The 24807-nt window shown below is 43.1% G+C and overlaps 1 protein-coding gene across 3 annotated transcripts; it reads left to right on the top strand.

Moving 5' to 3' along the window:
* LOC144687219 (ankyrin repeat and SOCS box protein 13-like) lies at positions 1-24807 on the top strand. Of its 3 annotated transcripts, none has more exons than XM_078553026.1 (6): positions 1-228; positions 8579-8766; positions 14107-14257; positions 15629-15763; positions 17197-17388; positions 20457-20556. In XM_078553026.1, exons 1-6 carry the CDS (start codon positions 153-155, stop codon positions 20510-20512), a joined length of 798 nt encoding a protein of 265 aa, XP_078409152.1. In that variant the 5' UTR covers positions 1-152; the 3' UTR covers positions 20513-20556. The 3 variants fall into 3 exon arrangements, with proteins under 3 accessions (XP_078409152.1, XP_078409153.1, XP_078409151.1); XM_078553027.1 differs by lacking the exon at positions 20457-20556 and adding an exon at positions 24781-24807 and having other exon boundaries at positions 8-228; XM_078553025.1 differs by having other exon boundaries at positions 9-228; positions 19951-20681.

Raw genomic sequence — 24807 nt, 5'->3', positions numbered from 1 at the left:
CCACCAACCCCACACACACACACATCTTCCACTTCCGCATGTCAGTTTCGCAGCGCCCATCACTTCCCGCATGCGCACGCGCCGCTTGATGTTGCAACCGCAATGTAGCGAGTGTCGTCCGAGTCACGTGACGGAGCCCAGCTGATGTGAAGATGGAAAGTGGTAGCGGCGGCGGCAGCAGCAGCGGCGGCGGCGGCAGAGCATTTCAGAGAGGAATGGGAGACATTGGTGAGTTTTTCCAGAGTCTGGGTGACGCGATCGACTGTGTGTCTACTGACTGAGACTGTCCGTGGAAACACCTCGTCTTGTGCCGCAGCAGAATTATTTTGTTTTTCTATGTGTGTGTGTGTGTGTGTATCTTGCTTTGTCAACAGCTGCTGGCATTTGTGTAATGCCTTTAATAACAACAACAACAGCAGCTTGCATTTATATAGCATCGTTCCCTTTACAGGAGCACGATCAGACCGAATATTGACACTGAGCCAAAATATTAGGGCAGGTGAATAAGACCTAGGTCCAAACTCTGTTCCCTAGCTACTGACTCCATCCCTCTCCCTGACAACAGTCTGAGATTAAGCCAGTCAGTTTTCAACATTGGGTATCACATTTGATCCCGAGATGAGATTCCGACTTCATTCTTGTCATCACTAAGGCTATTTCCGCCCCTGCAGCGTCACAACTTCATCCCTGTCTCAGCTCATCTGCTGAAACCCTCATCCATGCCTTTGTTACCCCTAGGCTTGACTATTCCAACACACTTCTGACTGGGCTCTCACACTCTACTGACTGTAAACTTGAGGCCATCCAATGATCTGCCAGTGTTTAAACTCGCAACAAGTCCCGTTCCCCTATCACCCCTGTGCTTGTTGACCTACATTAGCTCCTGGTCAAGAAACATCTTGATTTTAAAATTCTCATCCTTGTTTCCAAATCCCTGGTCTTGCTTCTCCCTATCTCTATAATCTCCTCTAACTCTGTAACTCTCTGAGATATCTGCACTCCTCTACTTCTGGCATCTTGTGCATCCCCAATTTTAACTGCACTACCATTGGGATCATGCCTATAGTTGCCTCGGTCCCAAACTCTGGAGAATACTCCTTACACCTCTCTGCCTCACTTTCCTCCTTTAAGACACTTCCTAAAACATATCTCTTTGACCAAGATTTTGGTCACCTGACCTAATATCTCCTTTATGTGGTTCAGTGTAATTCTTTTGTCTTAATGTTCCTATCAAGTGCCTTGGGGCATTTTATTACAGTAAGGGTGCTATATAAATATATATTGTTGTGGTCAAAGAGGTAAGTTTTATGGAGAATTTGGAAGAGGTGAAGTTTTGGGAAGGAGCTTAGATAGTAGGGAGCTGAAGGAATGGCCATCAATGATGGGGGAAGAAAACTGGGGATGTAGAAGAGGTCAGAGTTGGTGAAACGTGGAGTTCAGGGGATGATTATAGGACTGGATGGACAGAGGGAGGAGTAGCACCACATGGATTTGAACACAAGGATGAGAATGTTAAATTCAAGGTGTTGGTGAATCAGGAGTCAATGTTGATCAATGAACTCATGGGTAACGGGTGAACGAAACTTAGCCATCCTTAAGCCTTGGATGAGCTTAAGTTGGCAGAGAATAAAAGATAGGAGACTCTTCAGAGGAGCATTGGAATAGCCTGGAGGAAGCAAAGGTTTCAGAAGCTGAGCTGCAGATGGGCAATATTACGAAGATGGAAGTCTTGATGGTGGGGATGTGGGTTGAAAGCTCAGCTCAAGGTCAAATAGCACGCAGCGATTGTGAACATTCTGTCTTAAACTGACCAGGAAAGGGGATGGAATCGGTGACAAAGGAATTGACATTGTGATGGGGACTAAAGACAATAGTTTTCCTTCCTTTGTTTAGTAGGTGCCATCTTTCAGGTAAAATATTAAACTGACGCCTGCCCTCTCAGGTGAATGTAAAATATCCTGTGGCCAATGATGCGATCAAGGAGCATCATGGAGGAGAGCAATAGGAGGGGAAGATGATAGATCCTTGGGGAAAGATCAGAGGTAATGGTGCAGGAGTGTGAAAAGAAGCCATTGCAGGTGATTTTCAGGCTACAACTCGATAGTGAAGAATGGAACTAGGTGAGTGCAGTGCCACTGAGCAGGACAACCAAAGGGAGGTGTCAGAGACAGATGGTGTGGTCAGCTATGCCAAAGACTAGACAAATCCAGAAGGATGAGGAAGTGATGGTTTACTGAGGTCACAGTTGCAGAGAATGTGCATTGTGACATGTGCCACTTGTAATTGACATCTTTAAAGGATAAACTGGATTTATATTAAAAAATGAGATTGCCGCTGTGTTGTCATTCTATTATTTTTGTTTCATGAAAATGTTGAAGGCTTATCAGATATTATCAATGCTACTACAGTGAGATTTATGTTTCTTTACATATTTCAGGAAAAGGTGTAGTATAGCAGTTCTAATTGAAAGGGACCAAGCTGCCTTTGTTAACATGCACTTAATGTACCACCCAGCATGGAACTGAGACATCCAGATCAGAGAAGCCCCAGAATTAGATCCTGAATAGGTCTAGGGTGTGCCATGCCAACTTTCCATGTAGCAACTTGCCTCTGCATCCTTACTTTTCACTAGGCGTCACTAAAAGGCAGTATGTGTGTGCAGATATCTGACAATAGAATTAGGCTGAGGTTGCACCGCTCTATGGACAATAGCCTTGCAATGCACACAGTACAGGATTACCCATGAGCATCATTCATTTCGGTTATCATGCAAGTGAAACCAAACCTCAACACAAGTCAGCTTCCTGGGGAGGGGAAGACAGCAAAAAAAAAACATTAATTGTCATTTATCCTCATTCAGGTCATTTTAGTAATCATAGATATCAGAGTAGCATTGTGGTTATGTTACTGAATCTGGACTAATAACCCAAAGAACGTGTGTGGAAATCTCAACATTGCAGTGTGAAAATTTGAATTTAATTAAAATAAAATCGAAAACAAGAGAGAACTTTAAAAGAAAAATTGCCATTAAAAGTCCAACAAGTTCACTGACATCTTTTTTAGGGAAGGAAATCTGCCAACGTCGCAATCGGATTATGGCAGTGCTGTCAGCTGATATTAGCTAATTCCGCACAGACCAGGGATCAAGCCTGGACACTGCCTTGCCTATATATCACGGCTTATACTTGATAAACCCGCTAAGTCATCAAGAGAAGCTGCAGGTTGCACTCAATGCTGGAAGGTGGATTTGGACGAGAGCAGAATTGGGTTTAACTAGAATGATACCTCCATATTGAAATACTGTGCCAAAGCTTGGCATTGAGCACAAGTCAGAAACATTCCCCTGGGAAAGATCTCATGGTATGATTTTGAGGATGAACCAGCGATTTCTCCCTGGCGTGGTAGCTGTTGTAAGGTTGTTTGGTGTCTTACTAAGAAGTCTGGAGGCTTGATGGTTGAATGTAAACCGTTTATTGGTAAACCATAACTAGATTCATGTCAACGGTACTACCATGCATGAGTGCTGGCTCCTTTTCAGACTCTTCTACACACAGTCTACCAGCACGTGATTCTCTAAATCAAACCTTGGAGTTACAGCTCTGCAGTCTACATTAACCCTTGCTCTGCCCAAACACCCTTATACTGCACCTCCCCCAAGTCCTTACCCAAATATATTTACAATACAATCTTCTTTACTTGCTATCCCTTCTCCCCCACCTCAAGTCTCTGACTTTTATAAATTCAGGCGGCCTGGAAGAATTGTCAAGTCTCCAGATCTTGTTCTTGTCACGTTTGGAGGCTTGGTAGTTTGTTGTTTTGGGTTGACTTTGTTGGTTTGGCAGTGAAATTATAGTACTCAGTGTTTTCAGTACTTGGTTGTCTCCATTTGATTCACTTTTTGCGCTCCTTCAAGAGGCCTTTTTCTTTATCGACAATCCATCTGATTTGTTCAGACAACCGAGGGTTTGTCCCGTTCCTTCCAAAGGGAATGTTCATTCCTAGAGTGCACTCGGATTTTCTTTTTCTGTGGGATCCACCACACGGATGGTGACGTTTCAAAACATGGAATGCTCATTTCCACTTCTTTCACAATTTCAGCCAAATATTTATTTACTGTCTTATTTTCCAATCCTTTTTCATTCAACTCAGCAACTATTTTGGTGAGTTCAGTTGTCTTTGTTTCAGAGTTATCTGCTTTTAAAGGCTGGATTTACTCTTCCATTACTGCGCATCTCACATTTCATGCTGGTCAGATTGGACCAAAGTTCAAGAATTTCATTGCTCTTTTCACGATGAAGTTCCAACATTTCATCAGTTTTGGCTGTTAATTCTGCATTCAACCAAATGTTCTGGTTCATCAGTAATTCCTTTTCCTATTCCAGGCATTTTTCACACTACTTGATAGATATTTCTGATACTTACGTTCGTCAAGTTCTAATTTTTCATTAACAAACTCATCTTTTGCCTGTGAACTTTGGTTCTCTGCACTGAACAGTTTTCCCTTAGCAGAGCCTAATTCCTGTGTGCGACCCTTCAAGCTCACGTTCTGTCATTTTACTTCTGCTAGTTGTTTCTGAGACTCTTCAGTCCTTTGTGAGAGCTCCTACTTTCTCTTGCAACTGTTCAACTTTTTCTTGACATTCTAGGTTCTTGATTTTCGTTTCATTTTTCAACTCAATTGTTCTCGGTACATTTGAGGCATCCAGTACTTTTTCTAGTTCCTGAGCTTCAGTGTTGGATTTACATCGTCCGATCTTATTTCCATCTTTTCTTTCTCTGTCTGCAGCAGAGCTTTATCCTTGTCCTTCATTTTGGTTTCTCTGTTGGCCAGATCTGTCTCTGATGAATTCTTAACTAATTATGCTACGCATGGCTTAATCATCTGCTCGCAGCTTGGAAAGTTCTACGGCTTTTCCTTTCAATGTCTTCTCTTTTCCATTCAACTGGTTGTTCAGTCTCCTTCTTGTACCTCTTGGCTTCTTCCTCCTGGAATACAGAACATTGCTGAGTCTTCTCTGCCAACTGGTTCTTCAATTTGTTGAGAGTGTCATTAAATTCATTTTGCTTCTCTTTGTAACTTTCCAGAGGAACAAACTTTGGGATCCTTATAGCATGTGAAGGTCCTTCACCGGGTTTTCCTTTTCTTTCCGAAGTTCAATTGGTTCATCTTGAGTTTTCTTGTGATTCAACAGAGTCTCCTCAACTTTGTTCTGCTGTCGTTCCATTCTGCTGTTCAAGACAGTCTTCATTTCTTCGTGTTGCTGAAGGGTTATGTACTCGTTTTGCATTTGGTCTTGAAGGGCAATCAGCTGTTCTCTCAACTGTTTATTTTCTTGTTGACCTCTTGCCAACCCACTCTGCATTTTAGTGCATTGCTTTGTCCCTACTAATAGTTTCAAAGCAGCTTTTTCTGAAGTTGTATGCAGCATATTTTTTAACCACCATGTTTTTCAATGGGCATGTATTGATTCTTCAAAGTGTCTTTCAGGCCAATTAATTCTTTGAATACCTTTTCTGCTTGCACTTCTGGTTGAGTTCGTTCAGCTTGGCTTTGATACAAACATTTTCCTGTGGGATATCTTTTTGTTCTTTTTGCAGGTTTTGTTCCTTCTGGGTTACCTCAGATAGCTTTCCTTCATTCACAGCCAGTTGCTCGCTCTGCACTGCCCCCTACTGTTGCAGTTTGGGTAATGTATTGGCAGTTTCAAAAGGCTCTATTTGTAAGCCTTTCAGCTGCTTCTCAGCCTCTTCTTTCTTTTAACTAAACTCTTTGGCTCGTGCATTTCATTGCACTGACATGGTCTGCGACCATCATGTGGTTTGCTTAGCTATTGTCTCAGCTTGTGTCCCCTGACTCAGGCCTCCTGAAAATGCCTCGCTGTCCCTTGAATAGAGTTATGGAGTGATTATGGCACAGAAGGAGGCTATTAGGCCCATCGAGTCCATGTCTTGGGATCTTTTATGTCCACCTGAGAAGGTTTGCAGGACTTCAGCATAATGTCTCCTCTGAACACTGGTTTCTCTGACAGTTGAGCATTCCCTCGGTACTGCACTGAAGCATCAGTGTAAATTAAGTGCTCGAGTAGCTGGATTAGGACTTGAGATCACAACCTTTTGGCTCAGGTGAGGGAGATATCAATTAAGCCAAGGCTAACATCGGGAGGCTTTCTTGGAATGTTTTGAGGTCACAAAGGGTGCTTTGTGGGTGCAAGTCTTTCATTACTTGAAGATTGGCACCAGTAGGACTGTTGTATAGCAAGGAGTTAACATCTGGAGGAGAGAGATGGAGATGAAATTAGTGGTTAGGGGAAAATGTGAATTGAAAATCCAGGTTACTTCTTGACTTGTGAACTTTTTTGGAACTATGAGGCAGCAAAGATCAGCTCAGTCAAGACAGGATGGAAGAAAACTAATTAAAATTTTATTAAAAACTCTATTTTGATGTAAGTCAACCTCAACTCAATTTGATTTGTTGTTCATGCCGTAGATAAATGATACAAAGGAATAAATACTTATAGGGATATATATAATGTCTGTTGATGATGACTAAGCTATGGTCTAGCATTGAACCAAAGGGAGATTGATAGCATTCACAGAGCTTTAGATCAGTGAAGTGGATGGGCTTGTGTGGGAGAAATAGAAATTTAAGAAATTTATCAATTTGTGCAACACTGAGCAGAAATATGTGAAATTATTTCCTGTAAATTATTCCTGTAAGAGTACACTGTAAAATGATTGCCCATTAGTATGTTTATAAACCAGTTGCTGACAGTATTCTAGCTTGGTTCCTGCTCTTTCACTGTCTGTTTCTTATTTTCACTTTCCACCATTAAGTTTCACTTTCAGAATCGTGCATTACTTTTCAGTTTCCCTTGTGTAAGTCACTCTCTTTCTCTTTCATTATCCCTTGTGTTTGCCTTTTGCTTTATATCCATTCTCTCTAACACTTTCTATTCTTTCCTGTCCCCTTCCTCAGTTTGGGCATTTCCACCAGCTGGTGAATGGGGGAGAGGCATTGGAGGAAGATGGTGTGGTTGACTGTTTAAAAGGCTGCAGCATGATCAAGGGGGAATGAGGAGGGATAACACATTATTGTTACAGACAATGTCGTTCAGGCTGTCTTTCCCTTTCCACCTCTCTCCATCTATCACTTTCTCTCTAACTTACTTTTAGTTTCACTATTGTTCCTCCGCTTTTCCCTCATTGTGTCTCCCCCATTTTCAGGTATGGTTTCTCGTTTGCTTTACCTTTGTCTCAATTTATGCTTTCTATGCTACATTTTAACCCCTACTTTAACTTTCTATCTTTTTACTCTTTCAATTTCTCTCTCTCTCGCACACTCCATTTGCGTTGCCTTCAACTTTTGCTCTTCCTAATTTACTGCTTTTCCATCTTTTTCTTTCATTCAAATGCAATTTTATTTTTCAGATTTTTGGCTGGCTGTCCTCTTGTTTTGCTCTATGTCTGACTTTCACTTTCCTAGTAACACTCGTGTACACACTTTTTCATTTTGTGTGCACTCACTATTCTTGCTCTCACACTTCTTGCTCCCACACTCATTCTCTTTCTCAAACATTCCTCCTTACCCTTTCTCATTTTTCTACCCTGATATTCCCTGTGCTTGTTTTTTTTTCATATATTGATTATTAGTTTTTTTTAATATTTGTTCGTGGGGTGTGGAAATCGCTGACTAGGCCAGCATTTATTGCCCATTCCTAGTCGCCCTTGAGAAGGTAGTGAACATAAAACCTTTTACTTCTCAATTTGTTCCATCTTTCACCTTTTTTCTAAATTAACTTTTTTTTGTTCTTGTCTTTTTTTTCTCTGTCTCTGCTTATCATTTGATCTCTTTTTCTCTCTCCTCTTTCATTTCACTCTCACCCTCTTTCCCCCTCATGCATGCACACACATTTTCTTTCCTAAACTGTTTCTCTACAGTCCTCTCTCGGCATAACCTTGGTGTACAATAAAATCTCCCAAAATGTTAGACGTATAAGAGAAAGGATAAGCTGGAAATAGTAAATTAGGGGAGGGAAGACCAAAAACAGAGTCAAAAAATGAGGCTTGAACAGGCTTTTAAAGGGGGAGGGAAGTAATGAGGTGATGCGATTTATTGCTGGAAAAAGAAACAAATTGAACCCCTTATCCACTGCAAAAAGAAATGTTTGTACAAAGAAATTGTTAAGGGTCATGGAGGAGGGTCTTTTCAAAATGTAATGCTTTGTATAGAATATAGAGGCTTTTGATTTAATTTATTTTGAAATTTTGGTTTTACATAAACCTTAACCTTAATATAAAGAGAAGGGAATCTGAATCTGCTAATTGTAAATTAATTGTATGCAGGCCGTGAGTGTTAACTGGGGATTCATTTGTGCCACTATAAATAGACACAGACTGAAACTGCAGTTGTAGGGTTGAATTGTATGCTTGTAATGTTCATATCTGTAAATGCTTATAAAAGTATGTCAAGATTGGCTCCAGTTCTACTGGTCACCAACTGGCTTTCTGGAATATAAGAGCTGTTACAGAAAAACATTTTTTTTTATAAGAAGTGACTTCACAATTATTTTCTTTTTAGGTTTTTGGGCTGACCATACACCCGTGCATGAAGCAGTCAAAGAAGGCGAGATCTTTAAACTGAAGCAATTGATTGAGAATGGTGCTTGCGTGAATTTAGTTACTGTAGACTCCATAACCCCATTGCACGAGGCGAGTCTGCGGGGGCAAATCCAATGCGTACAAATGCTGCTTGCTGCAGGAGCACAGGTAAAATCTGAGTGTTCATTCATTAACTGTCATGTGTTTGTGTTATTCCTCTATAAATAATAGGTTTCTGAGAGAGACAAGCGAGGAGAAGAGTCATGGCTTGTAGGACAGAACATGGCCTAGGGTAGGAGAGAAGATCCTGTAAATTGAGTGTTCTCGTTACGTGAATTTTGATCACTTGTAGCTTGTAAGGAGAAGGGAAGACCCAGGCAGGTCAAGCGTTCCATAATTTGAAGGATATGGGAAAGAGAAAAATTGGAGGTGTGTGTAATCTCAATCTCAACATGGTGGGGATATAGGAAGAAGCAAGTGTGTAGGATCTAATATTTGGTCCCCAAGAGGAACATGCTAAAATAAGCATTAACTCTGTTGATAACGGGAGAGGAAAAAGGTTGTGAGAGAAGCATCTTCTATCTGACTTTACGTGTTTTCTTATGCCCTGTTTAGACGTGCAAAAAGAGTTGCTAGATGATTCGGGTGCAACAGTCAAGTTCAAAGAAAGGGCTTGTGTATATCACTGAATCCAGGATGTATCAAAGTTTTGAAAAAAATTGATATATCTTCACCCGAGATCTGAGACATTTGGCAATGTCTAAATCAATTCTGGCTCCAATGCTTTTCAGACTGGAGGAGCTTACCAATATTTAGAGGCTGCAACATCTTAAGTGAATAAATCTGTTGCATGTTGTGGTACTGAGACCAGAAGGCACAGGCTCAGTTTCTGGTTTATGCTAATGGCATGCTACTATTGGACATGGTATTCTAGGGTTAGGAAGTAGAAAATTAGCTAGAAAAGTAGTACGTGGAATTCTCTTCCTCAGAGCAGTGGAAGCAGGGTCGTTGAATATTGTTAAGGCTGGGTTAGATAGATTCTTGATTTAACAAAGGAGTCAAAGGAGGTAGAAAGGAAAGTGGAGTTGAGGCCACAATCAGATCGACCATGATCTTATCAAATGACGAAGCATGCTCTAGGGGCTGAATGGCCTACTCCTAATTCCCATGTTCGTATGTAAAAACCTGCTTTCGAAGCTGTTCCCATTCAAAACCCAACAGAGACTGGTTGGACCAAATGGTCTGTTTCTATGTCATAACTTATAAATTTACCCATGTACTACATATGCCAGCTAGCTTCACTCAATATGAATTCCATCAGCGTTTTCCAGATTAACATTGAGCAGCTTCAGCAAGTTGAACAATGACTGTTACTCTGCAGAATCCTGGCATGAGTCAGCAACCTCGTGGGGTTTGGGGGGGTGCAGTAGAGGTGAAAATGTCTCGGCGAGGAAAGAGCAAGGAGCTCTATGGATCCATACTATATGTACAAGGAAACTGGTGTCTGAATCATGGCATGTACAATCTCATTCATGTTTGAACACTGACTCTACAGAACCTTTGTGCCAAGTGTTGGGTTAAACATTAATGGGGATAAATAGTGCCATGAATGTGAACAGGATCTTTCTCGTGGGCATGTTTATCATTGGGTTCCGCCCAGCTTTGATGTGAGCTGAGGTTTGGCACCCAGTACCATGTGAAATTTGTACCATGTGTACTGAGTACAGGGTGGTTGCCTCTTGTTTGGCAATTGTTGCAGAATTGTGGCTTAATTGTGCTTTGTGACACAGAACACTTCAGAGTGATATTAAAACTAGTTGCACTGCTCATACTGGTTGGGTTGCGGCAAAGTTTTGCAATAAAGAACAGAAATTCTTCCTCCGTGCTCTTGTGAAACTGGTGGATCGCCTGTTCGGCTGCAAGACTCCATGTTAGGTTCAATATGTTTTAAATGCAGGAATTACAGGAGAAAACACATGGCAAACAAACCTGGGGTTCAGAAAGAGTTTTGTGTGTGATTCGCTGAACTAGGTGTTGAAGTATTTTTGTTTGGTTCGTAGGAAGTTTGAGCTAATCAGAAAATCATGCCAATTTTTCTACTGTGCTCGGGTGCATTTTAAGATGTTACCCGTCACATGCAAGGTGGCTATGTCTTCAACCAAGACATTTTGGAATTACTTCCTTAAAGTGTTCCTTCAGGTATTGCCTGATAATACAGCATTATGGAGCCATTCATGTGGACACTGTGGAAATCTCCCAATTTCCCATAGAGCCAGTCTTCTCCGAGGGGAGCAGTCACAGCTAAGCACCTGATTCTGTTCATTTGGTTGACTTTTGAATAAAGCCACCCAGATTTTGTTTCTCAGTGTGCCCTATTAGTTGGAATTTTTTGTGCATGTTTAGCCTTAAACATTTTCTGCTCCCAAAGTTGCCGGAAGTTTCAGCTGAAAGGAACCTGAGAACAGGAATCGGTCATTTAACTCCTTGAGCCTATGAGATCATGGCTGATCTTTAACCCTATATAACAGCACAGTGAGGGTAGCAAGACATGTGAGACCTTGGCGACCAACAGAGCAAACAGTGTATCTCCGTTTGCCTTGGCTGGACTAAAGAACCCTGAATTTATAGTAAACTGAGCTGGGGTTACAGTAACCAGATTCAACCAGTTAGCTAATTAACTACTGGGCTCCTACAGCTGAGAGTGAGTTTACCCTGTCCAAACTGCAAGAAAGAAAGAATTTATCCAGTTTACACAGTACTTTCCAGTCACTGCTAATTACAAACTAGATTAGATTTTAAGAGCAAGATTTAAGAACAAAATTAACACTTCCCCTTTCACCTAACTCCAAGTCTTCACTCAGCTCAGCTGCACTCCATTTTCTCTCAGAAGGTAAGTGAGTCTTTGGAACTCTCTTCCTCAAAAGGCGATGGAAGCAGAGTCTTTGAACATTTTAGAGGCAGAGCTAGATAGATTCTTCATTAACAAAGGAGTGAAATGTTATCGGGAGTAGGCAGGAATGTGGGATTGGGGCTACATTCAGATTAGCCATGATCTTATTGAATGGTGGAGCAGGTTGAAGGGACCGAGTGGCCTACGCCCGCTCCTAATTTGTATGTTCAGATGTTAATGGATTAGATTAAAGGATTGAGAAATAGAGGAATGATGGAGAATGCACTATAGTGGGTGAACTCAGTGCTGAATTGGATACACAAAGAGAACTCAAGTGAGCGAAAAATACATTAGATTCAGGGAGATTATGGTAACAAAGAAAAAATCTCCTAAAACTCACAACCTGAAGAAGTGAGACTTCACAGTTCTAATTGTTCATGTTCTGGGTAAAGAGGTTGATAGGCACATGTTGACAATTATTACATCATTAAATGGGTACTTACCCAGTGAATTACTAGATTTAATTTTTTTGTGTGTTTAGTGGATAATTAATGCGCACATTCAGCAACATCATAAACATCATGGGAAGGGCGAGCATGAGATGATTTGTGAAGCTAATGGCAGACTGGCACAAATTGGCTGGTAACATGTGCCCATTTACAATTCATGTAGTGAGGAAGAGCTCCCGCAAGTTACAGGCTGATATAGTGGCGAGCATCATTCAAGTGCTGTTAATTGTTTCAGCAATATATGGGCCATTATGTACATTTCACTCCTGAAGACCACTTGATATGAAATTTTTAAACTCTATGATAGCCAGTAAGTCAAATTAAGAGGTACACATTAAGTAACGGAGTTCTAATGATAGTCAGTCCCAACCAGCTTCTCACCCCTTCCCACCCTCATTCTTATTTTGGTTACTTCAGATTAAGAAGCGATTGTAATGACCTAAATTTGTAACCCTTGTTTCCTCACTGCTCTGAAAGCAATGTTTCACACAGATCCTGGCAGCTGCAACCTAGGGGTAAACTGGAGGTATTCTTTCAGTGTTGACAAGGCTGTGTTTGCCTGACCCGCGGCTGTTTGATTGGCCTGGGAATTGGAGGAAACTTTTTCTCTTGCAGATATTGTGACCTATGAGCCTTATACACAGTAACTGTTTTGCTGCAGAGTGATTTCAACTGAATGCAATCTTCAGGCCCTCGTTCGCTGTTGAAAGCATCGTGTTACCCCAGGAAGCATGCGTGGAATTTGCACTGAGTGAAGAAATGTTCTCAAGTAATGTGAGCTCAGAAGCTCAAAACATGTTTATTTGATTAAAGGGTGACACAACATTGAAGCTTATTGATTTACCGCATTAATAATTTTTTTTTATTATTATTCATTCACGGGATGTGGGTGTCTCTGACTAAACCAGCATTTAATGCCCATCTCTAGTTGCCCTTGAGAAATTGGTGGTGAGCTGCCTTCTTGAACCGCTGCAGTCCATGTGGTGTAGGTACACCCACAGTGCTGTTAGGGAGGGAGTTCTAGGATTTTGATGCATAACCTTTTCACACCATTGATTCTCTCCACCGCCAATGAATCTGGTCTTTTCATCTTGGGTCTTAGGTTTTAAATAGTGCTTTTGACCCTTAGAATGTCCCAAAGTACTTTTTTGAAGTGTAGCCACTGTTGAAATATAGAAATTGCAGCAATCTGTGTGTGTACAGCAAGATCCCACAAACAGCAATGTGAATGACCCTTAACCTGTTTGTGATGTTGGTTGAGGGGTATATATTGGCCAAGACAGTGGGGGAGAACTCCCTTGCTCTTTGAATAGTGCCATATGATTTTTTTTTTACATCCACATGAAAAGGCTTGTGGGACCTTGATTTTAACACTCATTTGAAAGGTGGTACCTCTGACAGTTGAGCACTCCCTCAGCACATTGTTTTCTGTTCCCATGCAGTGCCTATGTACTTACAGAGGTGCCCAGTGAGTTTTATTACTTGACTGGAATCTGCGGCAGATAATCCTTATCTTTTTTTAATGACAGATTCAAGAAAGATAGAGAGAGTAATGTGTTAGACAATTAACTTCCACTTATGATTATTTCAAACTATTACGTGCAGAACAGTGCACAAAGTCCCACTTTAGAAAACTTATGTGCAAAGAACTCCCAAGGGATCTTAAACAAGTGCCTGTCCAGGTTATTCACAGTACTTCTTGAAGGTAGCTGAAGTTCCTAACTGAGTTTAACATTGTATCCTTTTTTTAAAAATAGCATTTTAAAAATAAACATGCAGCACCTAAGATCTTGCTGAGTTTAACTTTGATGACCTGAAGGTTATAAGATATCCAACAAACAAATTCCCAAACATAGTTACAACCAAACAGAGCCTTATTCTTAGTCATGTTCAATCAGCAAACTTTTGTTTCCCACCTTTGCTGTTCCTGAATTATGATTTTGTTTTCGAGTGTCATTATGATCAAAAGAATAGACCCGGAGGGCTCCAGTTTAAACCAGTTTTTTTTTTCCTACTTGTTGCTTAGCCACAATTGCCACAATAGCTTCACTGTCCTGTGTTAAAACGGCAATGTGAAATGTATCTATCCTCCTAAAATCTGTGTCTCAGGTTGATGCCAGGAACATTGACGGGAGTACTCCGCTATGTGATGCATGTGCAGCGGGCAGCACTGAATGCGTCAAGTTACTGTTGAACTACGGAGCAAAGGTGAACCCACTCTTCTTCGCTGCATCACCGTTGCATGAGGCCTGCATGATTGGTAACTCAAGTATCATTTACTTCCTTATTTATCAATTCATTAAAATGTATGTTATGTAACTGAGAGAAATGGGACACTTCAACTTCACACCTCTCAACACCAAGCAACAACAACTTGCATTTACATCGCTGCCTTTTGAAGTGGTAAAACAGCACAAGGCGCCTCAGAGTAATGTTGTCAAACAAAAATTGGCACTGAGCCACATCAGGAGATATTAGGATAAAAGCAAAGAACTGCGGATGCTGGAAATCCAAAACAAAAACGAAAACAAAAATACCTGGAAAAACTCAGCAGGTCTGGCAGCATCGGTGGAGAAGAAAAGAGTTGACGTTTCGAAACGTCAACTGTGCTCTTCTCCACCGATGCTGCCAGACCTGCTGAGTTTTTCCAGGTATTTTTGTTTTTGTGTAGGAGATATTAGGACATGTCACCAAAGGCTTGGTCAAAGGTGTGCGATTTAGGGGGAACGTCTTCAAGGAGGAGCGAGGGAGGAGAAACACAGAGAAAGGGAATTCCAGAGCTTCAGGCCCAGACAGCTGAAGGCACAGTCACAAATGAAGGAGTGATTTAAAAGTTGGGAATGTGCAAGTGGCCAGAATTGGAGGAGCGCAGAGACCTTGGAGGGGTTTAGGCTGGAGGAGGTGATTACACAGGGTGGGGGGTGACATCAGGAACATCTGATACTATCGACTGCTTTTATGATAAAGACATCCTTGTTCAAATCCATAAATATATGACGCGGTCATTCATTTCCTTCCGTGACCTGCCCCTAGTTAGCTATAAATCTGGCACTCCCATTACCAGCCTCTACAATGTCAAATATTCCTCTGATTTTTTTTTTTTCATGGTGAACCATGGCTTTGAAATTTGTCACTGGAAAGTATTGAAAGTATTTGATTTCTTCCTAGCTAACAAAATGGACTGGTCTCTGCTGATTTTTGCTCGGTGCCCAACCATTGCTGAATGTCACTGGGAGAAGCAGCACCGCAAACTAGTTGTATTCACCAATGATATCCCATGTGGTGGGTTATTGACCTCTGAGGTAGGCCAATTTGGGAGCGGGTGCAGCAATTGTTTAAGACTTCTCTGCACAGAGAGAGGGGTGTTTGGAGACAAACCCCACCCGCTCCAGAAGGGGAATGAAGCAGTAAAAACTGGGAAATAAGAATACTGGTCTGAACTGGTCTCGCATACCTTAAAATAGAACACCAGTGAAAATTGGGATATAAGAGCACTGGTCTGACCTGCTTTTTTTTTCCCCTTCTGGGCCTGGACCAATCCACCTGTGCTGTGACAGGGAGAAGAGAGGGTGTAAAAGGATACAGGTGGCTTTGTTTTAATTCCTATAATTTCCTCTGGCTTTTGTTTCAGGTAGCGCAGAATGCATGAAACTGCTCATCGATGTCGGCGCAAATCTAGAGGCTTACGACTGCCATTTTGGAACCCCGTTACATGTGGCTTGTGCAAGGCCGCATATCGACTGTGCAAAGCTGTTGCTGAGCGCAGGTAGTATGTTTGTCTCCAGGCTGTAATGGAAGTGGCCTCTTGTTGGCGTGTTTATTTGTGAATTTTTGTGCCTCTTAAAAGATGACAGCGCTAGCAAGTGGAACACGTTCCCTCTCCGCAGCCGTTATCTATGGTATTCACTTCCTGCTCAGTTGTAGGGCAGGCTAGGTGCAAAAGGTAAACCTGCCCTGTTCTGTCACAGTGATCTACCTTAACCGCAAACTCTGAAGGGTGCCCAGTACCCACTTCCCTCAAAGCTCCAAACTGAATCTGTTTCTCACACCTGTGATCTTTGTGACCAGTCTGCTTGAGGTTCAAGCAGTTTGTATTGAGTTTTATTATTATGGAATGCTGTGACTGGCATTGGGGACAGTCAACTGCCTGAATGAAGATGTCCAAGGTGCCATACAAATGCAAGCTTGTCCTTGTGTTTTTGAATGTGGTTATTCTGCTCCTCAGGATAGTGTCCTAGGCCCAACCATCTTCAGCTACTTTATCAATGATCTTCATTCCATCATAAGGTCAGAAGTGGAGATGTTCGCTGATGATTGCCCTAAGTTCAGCACCATTTGTGACTCCTCCAATACTGAAGCAGTCCATGTCCAAATGCAGCAAGACCTGGACAATATCCAGGTTTGAGCTGATATGTGCCAGTGCCAGGCAATGACCATCTCCAGCAAGAGAGAATTTAACCATCGCCCCTTGACATTCAATGGCATTACCATCGCTGAATCCCCCAATATCAACATCCTGGACGTTACCATTGACCAGAAGCTTAACTGGACTAGCCATAAATACTGTGGTTACAAGAGCAGGTCAGAGGCTAGGAATCCTGTGATGAGTAACTCACCTCCTGACTCCCCAAAGCCCGTCCACCATCTACAAGGCACAAATCGAAAGTGTGATGGAATATTATCCACTTGCCTGGATGAGTGCAGCTCCCACAACACTCAAGAAGCTTGACACCATCCAGGAAAAAGCAGCCCATTTGATTGGCACATCATAGACAAACGTTCACTCCCTCCACCACCGACACAGAGGCAGCAGTGTGTACCATCTACAAGATGCACAGCAGCAACTTACCAAGGCTCCTTAGATGGCACCTTCCAAACCCGCAACCACTACCATCTAGAAGGACAAGGGCAGCAGATAGATGGGACCACCACCTGGAAGTTCCCCTCCAAGTCACTCACCACCCTGACTTGGAAACATATCGGCCGTTCCTTCACTGTCGCTGGGTCAAAATCCTGGAACTCCCTTCCTAACAGCACTGTGGGTGTACCTACACCACATGGACTGCAGCGGTTCAAGAAGGCAGCTCACCACCACCTTCTCGAGGGCAATTAGGGATGGGTAATAAATGCTGGCCCATCCAGCGAAGCCCACATCCCATGAATGAATTAAAAAAATAAATAAATAAAATTCTGTTTCAGGGGCAAACGTGAACAATGCTAAGGTCCACGAAACAGCACTTCACCTTGCAGCCAAGGCAAAGAATGTAGATTTGATAAAAATGCTAATCGACTACGGAGCCAACGTTTATGCACAGGACAACCGAGGGAAGATGCCTTTGGACTATGCACAATCTGGATCGCTGTCCTCAGAGTGCTTGGAGTACTACCAGAGTAAGGATGTTTGTCATGTATTAAATATGTGGCATGAAATGGCATGTAGCTCAATCCACCCGTATCCAATGCCACCCACTTACCTAGGGTTCCAACATCCCCCATTGTGTGAAATTGTTTGAGATGCTCTGCGCTGGATTTTAGTTCTGGGGCCGGGACCCCCCCCCGAAATCGGGTGCAATTCCTGGGTCCCAACTCCGTGTTTTGTCGGCGCTGGACGCCCCACGGGATTTTTGATGAGCTAGGCTGACTGGAGGCTGGGAGTGTGCTTGTTGTCCAATTTTTAAGGATGGCGGATGGTCAGCTGAGGCAGGCGGGCCAATAGGAGGCCCTCCAGCACTGACACACCCACAGCGCCCACCTCTGACAGTGGGGTTGCCAATCTAGGTAGGAGAGAGAGGGGATGCCTCAAGATGGAGGTGCCTTCTAAAGATTTTATTAAAAGGTTAAAACTGGCCACAGCTGGCAGCCCACTACTGTGACAGGGGATCATGATCATCGCCATGGGGTCGTAGGTGGGGCAGTAGAAACAGTCGATGGAGCACTCTTCTGGTCTGCTGCATTTTGTGCCCGACCGGCGATTCCTGTTGGCATCGGCAGAGTGGCCTTAATAGGCCCTTGCTGATGCCTAATTGGCTCTCCCTGCCCAAACTGCATGTTCCAAGATGGCCGGGAGGTAGGAACGTGTTGACAAACCAGCGTGCCAGCCGGTGGGAAAATATTGCAGGTCCGTCTGCCTCTGTTGACGTTTCGAGTCCTCACGACCCTTCAACAGTTCTGTTGAAGGGTCGTGAAGACTCGAAACGTCAACAGTGCTCTCCTCCACCGATGCTGCCAGACCTGCTGAGTTTTTCCAGGTATTTCTGTTTCTTTTTTTTTGTTTTGGATTTCCAGCATCCGCAGTTTTTTGCTTTTTATCGTCTGCCTCTGTAGCTGTTTAAAAATTCAACCTTTTGATTTGAGCGCAATAGTTATTGTAACATGCGAATATACTGCCGTTATGTGGTAGTTTGAGGGATAGCAGCTGCCTATTCCCTCAGAGTCCTTGTTCCCTGCACTTGCACAACAAACTGGCAGAATACCACTTTGTGGGGAAAAAAATATTATTTTTTTCTCTTTCTCTGCTTAAGAGGTCCTTTCAAACTTTACCTGTAAGCGCCTTTTTAAAATTCCGACTCTGGGAACAAGGGTCAGGGGTAGGGATGTGGGTCTGGAATCTGACTGCAGTGAGGGACAAGGGGTTCCAAAAAAATATGACCCGACTACCCCAGACCTGCCGCTAACACTCAGTTGACGCCATTACTGTCCGCTGTGGGTCCTGGCTGTAGTGTTTTTAATACAAAATGTACTTCACATTTTTCATTGGTAAGAGTATCAAGTGGTATGTGTCAAGTGGTATGTAACACAAGCAGGTAAATGAAATCGAGGTGTAGCTCAGCCATGGTTGAATTGAATGGCAGAATGGTAGCTCGAGAGACTGAATGGCCCCCTCCTGTTCCTATGTGATAAACCATGGATGATGCTTAGAAGTTGGCTGCGGGTCACGATCCAGGCTGGCGCTCCCAAGAATGGTGCCAACAGGTGGGTGCCTGAATGTGTTATGGGTAGGAGGCAAGGTGGACCATTTGGGCAGTGACGATATTGAGGTGTGACAGGTAAATATGAGCTGAGAATTTGGTCCACCATAGCTTTGAAGAGCCACAAACCTGAGCCCAAAAGATCTAAAGTTTAATTTCTGACAGCATTGGCGGTTTTATGTGAGAGTTTAAAATACTTTTGCCATGTTTTATTTTAATGGATTTGTGTGCTATGTTGTACATTAACGTGTCGAGTATTGCTGAAAAAAGAGACATGCGGTCAAAGCTTTTCGTCTTGGACTCATCAGGACAGTTCCCAACAATAGCTTTTTCAACTAAATGAAAGCTTGGGACAGCCATTCTCTGGTTCATTCCCCATGGTAATGCCTTGACCAATCCGAGTTGACCTGCCTGGTTTGAATTTGAATGAAAGCTTGGCAATTAACTGTTCCCTGGTGCATTCTGCATGGTGCAACGCCTCTACCAATCAGCACTCTCCTCTCCTCTCATGCAGTATAAATTGTTGTTCCCTTTACTATTGGTATTCTTGCGAACTGTCCTGTTGGGTGCAAGACGAAAAGCTTTAAGAGCATGTCCCTCTTTTTCAGCAATGCTCAAGTTCTGCGCTACCAAATGACTATTTAAGCTGTTGGTCATTCACAAACTAAGGGGTAGAGGGGCGATAACATCTACCAAAGAAAATTCTGAGTGTTTGGTGTAATTTAGTTTCACTTCCATCTTGTTTGTTTACAGAGTTTTGTTGCATTTTATGATTTGTTGAAAGCGAAGTTTGAGTGAAAAGGGTGCTGAGGTTGAAGTGAGAAAGTATAGTTCCTGTGTGAGTGAATCAAAGAGCGTGACTCACTGTGTGACGTGGCAAACAGGAACCTATTTTCAAACATCATGGATTTTTTTATAGGAGGAATGTGTATGTGTTTGCCTGTCTCTTTAACCATTGCTCTTAACCAATGTGTTTTTACTTTAGGGACACCGCTGAGTTTGTCACACTACTGCAGAGTGACGCTAAGGAAAGCCCTTGGCCCCCGGAGATTGCACGCAATCTACCAGTTAAACATTGCCCCAAGACTCATCAGCTATCTCTGCTATGATTGAACCTTCTTTTAACTCCCAAAATATTAATGGGCTCTTCAAAACTATGATGAACTAAGGAGTAAGAGCCCAATCAATGATTTTTGTGAACACGTTTGATGCACTTTCTTACAGTTGCTGCCAATAGAAGACCAGAGACTACAAAAGTACACTGAACTGAGCAGTAACTTCTCTCATATCCCAAACTGCAGCTGAAGTTCAAAACAATCTCCCCAAGTGCAAAGGTTGACTCTCAATCATTAAGTTTGCTGACGTTCTCTAGATGGCAGTAGAAAGTACTTTTAACCTGTCTCGCCCTGTTGATTTAAATTTAAATCTTACCTGTATAATTAAGAAGTTTTTAAACTTGGTCACCATGGAAATCTCCACTTATCATTGCAGAGTATCTATTGACGTCACTGTGTTCATCAGTGAGTTGGAGACGAGACGGGACTTAACATCAAGACTCACAGCAAATAACATATTCAGCAGCAAACTCAGCAAACAGCAAAGCAAAGCAAATATAATCTGTTTAGTCTATTTTGAATGACTCTGCAGTAAACAGAACCCGTGACTGAAATTACAGCAACTTCTAATAAAATCAGGGAGATATTTTTCCCCAGCAAATTGCAGCGAGTGGGAGGATAGTCGCAAACAGATTATAGGCGTAAAATCAATCCTGTCACTTACTGCATTATGGTCTCCAAGCATGATCGATGGGGGAAATGAACCAATCATTTCCATTCTGATCAGGAATGGCTGTGTCCCTATATGTAGCTGTAATGACTTAATGGATGTGAGAATTCCGAATTTGAAAATTGCATTGTGCAATATTGTATAAATGTTTAGCATGTTTGTTATTCCTACGTGTCCACTCCACTTTCACTTCAGCACCCTGTTTTGGCTGGAATCTTCTGTCCTCTCCCTTGGCGAGATTGGCAGGGGGCATTTAATCTGGCAGGTGGGGACCCAACCATCTTCCTGTCTCCACCCTGGCTAAACCTGCAGCTTGAAGGCCCGTGGACAACCATCTGCCCTACCTCCAATTGAGGCCCTTAAGCAACCAATTAATGCTCACTTAAGGGCCTCATCCCACCACCACTGGTATTAACCCAACGGTGGGCAGGGGGCCTGCCCTGCAGGAAATACGACAAGCAAACTCTGGCAGGGTTGCTTGTGGGCTCCTAAGAGGTGGGGGCTCCCCTGTTTAAAGGCACTTAGCACCTAATCGAAGGACCTAGCGTCAGTAAGGGATTGAGGGGAGGTGCCACTGAGAGCCACCCCCCTCTTTCCCCCCACCCCTCCCCCCCAGGCCTGTCAGTACTCACTTGTGGCCTGGGGTCCATTGATGATCGTAGGCCTCAGGTGGGTGTCATACTGGCAACAACCACTGCCTCCCTGGTGGCGCTGCCATTCAATAAAGCAGCCAGCTTTTGATTACCCAACAGCTCTCAGTGGGTGGGACTTCCACCCCAGGGTCCTTGATCCCAGGAAAAGGCCCCCTACTGGTCCGTCGAGGGACTGAATGGAAAAAGATGCAGCAGGACTTCCTGCAAAGAGCAATGTTCTCGCTGGGTCTCCAGCCAGCAAGCAAGAACCATGTTGCCTCTGTAGATTCCGGCCTTGATTCAAGGTGTTTTTTTTCTTTTCAAATCATTATTGAGATGTGGGCATCTTTGGCAAGGCCAGCATTTATTGCCCATCCCTAATTGCCCTTGAGAAGGTGGTGGTGAGCCGCCATCTTGAACTGCTGCAGTCCCGGTGGTGTAGGTACACAGAAGGAGTTCCAGGATTTTGACCCAGCAATGATGAAGGAATGGCGATATAGTCTCAAGTGAGGATGATTTATAACTTACCAGAGACCTTGGTGATGGTGATGCTCCCATGCATCTGCTACCTTTGCCTTTCAGGGGATGGAGGCTGAGAGGCTAACATGTCTGTCAAAACAAGAGAAAATTGTTACAAGATTAGCCAGTAGAGCATGAATAATTTCTAGACCCAGATTCATACAAGAGATTTCTCTGGGTTTATTTTTCTACATCAATTCCCTGCTTGACTGTTAATGCATCGTACGTTAACAAAATAGTGTTACACGACAGTTAGATTCACCAAAATGTCTGGTGATGTGAGGACCACAAGAGAATGGCTCGAGTCACTAAACCACATTATCACTTGTCACCAGAATTATGCAATGGCCTAAAAATTGGAATAATCTGTTTGGTACAGTCTAGGACGTAAAGGGCATTATTTCAACTGAGTGCTTGACCAATGGTGGTGAACCCAAGGGGGATGAGCTTCAAGGCAAGAGGTCTTAGTTTTTACCTTCCTTTCTTTGATGCATTTGAATTTTAAATTTGTTTCTGGGGGGCTGGGTGCTGGTGGTGGGGGGGTGGGGCGGCGGAATCTGCCACATTCATAATTCTTACTAGGTTTTCTCACATTTTGGTCGCTGTTTCTGAGGTTTGGGTAGGCAAAATGTGAGCAGACTTCCACTAATGTCACTCTTGATGTGGCTGCAGGAGGGCATGTAGAATTACCCCAGCGATACGAATCCCACTCGTTCACTGCTTTTACCCCTCACCCCACCCCATGGACCTTCCCATTAAGACACAGCTGGGGAGATGGTGGTGCAGAGGTAATGTCACTGGACTAGTAATCCAGAGGCTAATGCCCTGGGGACAAGGGTTCCGATCCCTCCAAGGCAGCTGGTAGAAATTAAACTCAATTAATAAATCTTGAATATAAAGCTAGTCTCAGTAATGGTGAGCGCCATGAGAACTATCATTGATTGTTGTAAAAACCTATCTGGCTCACTGATATCTTTTTAGGGAAGAAAATCTCCTGTCCTTGTCCAATCTGGCCTACATGTGACTCCAGATCCATAGCAATGTTGACTCTTAACTACCCTCGGAAATGGTAAGCCACTCAGTTCAAGGGCAATTGGGGATGGGTGACAAATGCTGCCCTTGCCAGTGACACCCACGTATCATGAAGGAGTAAAGAAAAAGAAACTTGGCCGAACACGGCCTCTATCTCCCCACTCTATTCATCCAACACCATTCACTGTCCATCTTTTTTTATCAATAAATGGTAACTTATCCATAGACGTTCAACAATAGTCTTAATGCTGCCCACTAATTTCAATGTTTTCCTAAGCCTTTCTGATGTCTGTAGATGCACAGTAGTTATTTCCTGTAAGTAAAATGTCAATGGTTTGACACGAGTGATAGTGAGAGTGGTTTATCTGGTCGGACCGGGACTTGTCACAACTGCAGGAAATTACATAGGACACCTTTTCGTTTCAAATAAGAACAGAAAATGCTGGAAATGCTCAGCTGTTCTGGCAGCATCTGTGGAGAGAGAAACAAGAGTTGAAACGTTTCAGGACTGTGTGACCTTTCATCAGAAATCCATTTTAGCACCTTTTTGTGTTTGTATTAGTGTTCTCCGTTTCTCTCTCTACAGACGCCGCCAGATCTCCTGGGTATTTCCAGCATTTTCTGTTTGTAACTCAGATTTCCAGCCGTCATGGTTTTTTGCTTTTGCACCTTTTTTTTAGTTTAATGCTTCCAGCTGCCAGGCGATGGTTTATAATTAATATTGTAAAGAAGTAGGATTCGCCAGTTTTGATGCTGGCTGAATGTAATTATACTATCACTTTTGCTTTGTCGCATCATTCTACAACATCTGTCATCTAACTGTGGAATGAAACATTGTGACTTCCCCCCACCAACCCCTCCTCCCACCCTCCTCCCACCCTACTCCCGTTCAGCGTCAAGCCACATTCCAAGAAGATTTGGATTTCATTGGGCCTGCTGATCGCTTTACAAACTGAAGTAAAAATGTTTAAAATGTTTCAAAAAGCGCTTGCTCCTGCTTTGAACCACCCCCTGTGTGGAGTTTGGTGCCCGTGTACAGTTCCTTTATACTGGAGGAAGTGAAAATTTGCAGACTGTGGTACAATTGCAGTGTAGCAAGAAGCCGATCACTCACCAATCACAGTATAGCCCCAAAGTGACCTGTATTCATTCAACCCTGGCTTGCCCAGACCACATTCTGTGTTCTGGTGTAGATGGCAATCTAGGGTTGAAATCTTCTGAAAAAAATAGTCCCATGAACATTATTGGAGACTGAAATAACTTATCCCTTCCCTGTTTTTCCCCACTTCCCATTTCCTGCCTCCTGTGGGCACCAAGTGAGGTGGACCTGAGGTGCACTATGCCTATAAGCAGATCGTTGTCCTTGAATCTTTGGTCACATGTCATCGGCCTAGGCTAGTGGCTTTTCCATTGGAGGCCCACCCCCTGGAAAGGTTCACCTGCATTAGGTGTTGGCTGAAAGGCAGCTGTTGGCTAAGACAGATATGGCGCAATGTTCTTAAACGGCAATGAATGCTTTGAAGTGCAAGGGCTGTTGTGGAGCCATTTTGGTGGCCGTTTTGTGCACAGCCAGAACAAGCACCAAGTAAACCAATCATCAGTTAACCTGTTTCTAATGGTATTGGTTGATGCAGGAATGCTTGCGTTGAAATGCCCATGAAAGAAAGGCTTACTTAGGCTCATTCTCGCCCATCTGCTCGTGCGTCAATCTGACGGGGGTGAGGGATTGGACAGAAACCATTCAATCGCATCCGCTCCTGGCTGACTTCTGCCCACTGCTAGCAGTGGGGGAAGCAAAGAGGAGTCCATGAGGTGAACGTGTTCAAATACTTTCCCTCAGTTTTCAGGCTGATTCCAGGATCTTGGCAGACCAT

Source organism: Cetorhinus maximus, chromosome 12 (assembly GCF_964194155.1).
Source record: "Cetorhinus maximus chromosome 12, sCetMax3.hap1.1, whole genome shotgun sequence".
Lineage (NCBI taxonomy): Eukaryota > Metazoa > Chordata > Chondrichthyes > Lamniformes > Cetorhinidae > Cetorhinus > Cetorhinus maximus.
Note: the sequence above shows the minus strand (reverse complement) of the source record. Positions and strands in the feature narration are given on the sequence as shown.

What these genes read in the sequence shown, in the direction of transcription:
- LOC144687219 (XM_078553025.1), top strand. Translation starts at nt 153, where the DNA reads ATGGAAAGTGGTAGCGGCGGCGGCAGCAGCAGCGGCGGCGGCGGCAGA. An exon ending in GAGAGGAATGGGAGACATTG is followed by an intron (nt 229 to 8,578) that starts GTGAGTTTTTCC and finishes TTTTCTTTTTAG; the next exon opens with GTTTTTGGGCTGACCATACA. An exon ending in GCATGAGGCCTGCATGATTG is followed by an intron (nt 14,258 to 15,628) that starts GTAACTCAAGTA and finishes CTTTTGTTTCAG; the next exon opens with GTAGCGCAGAATGCATGAAA.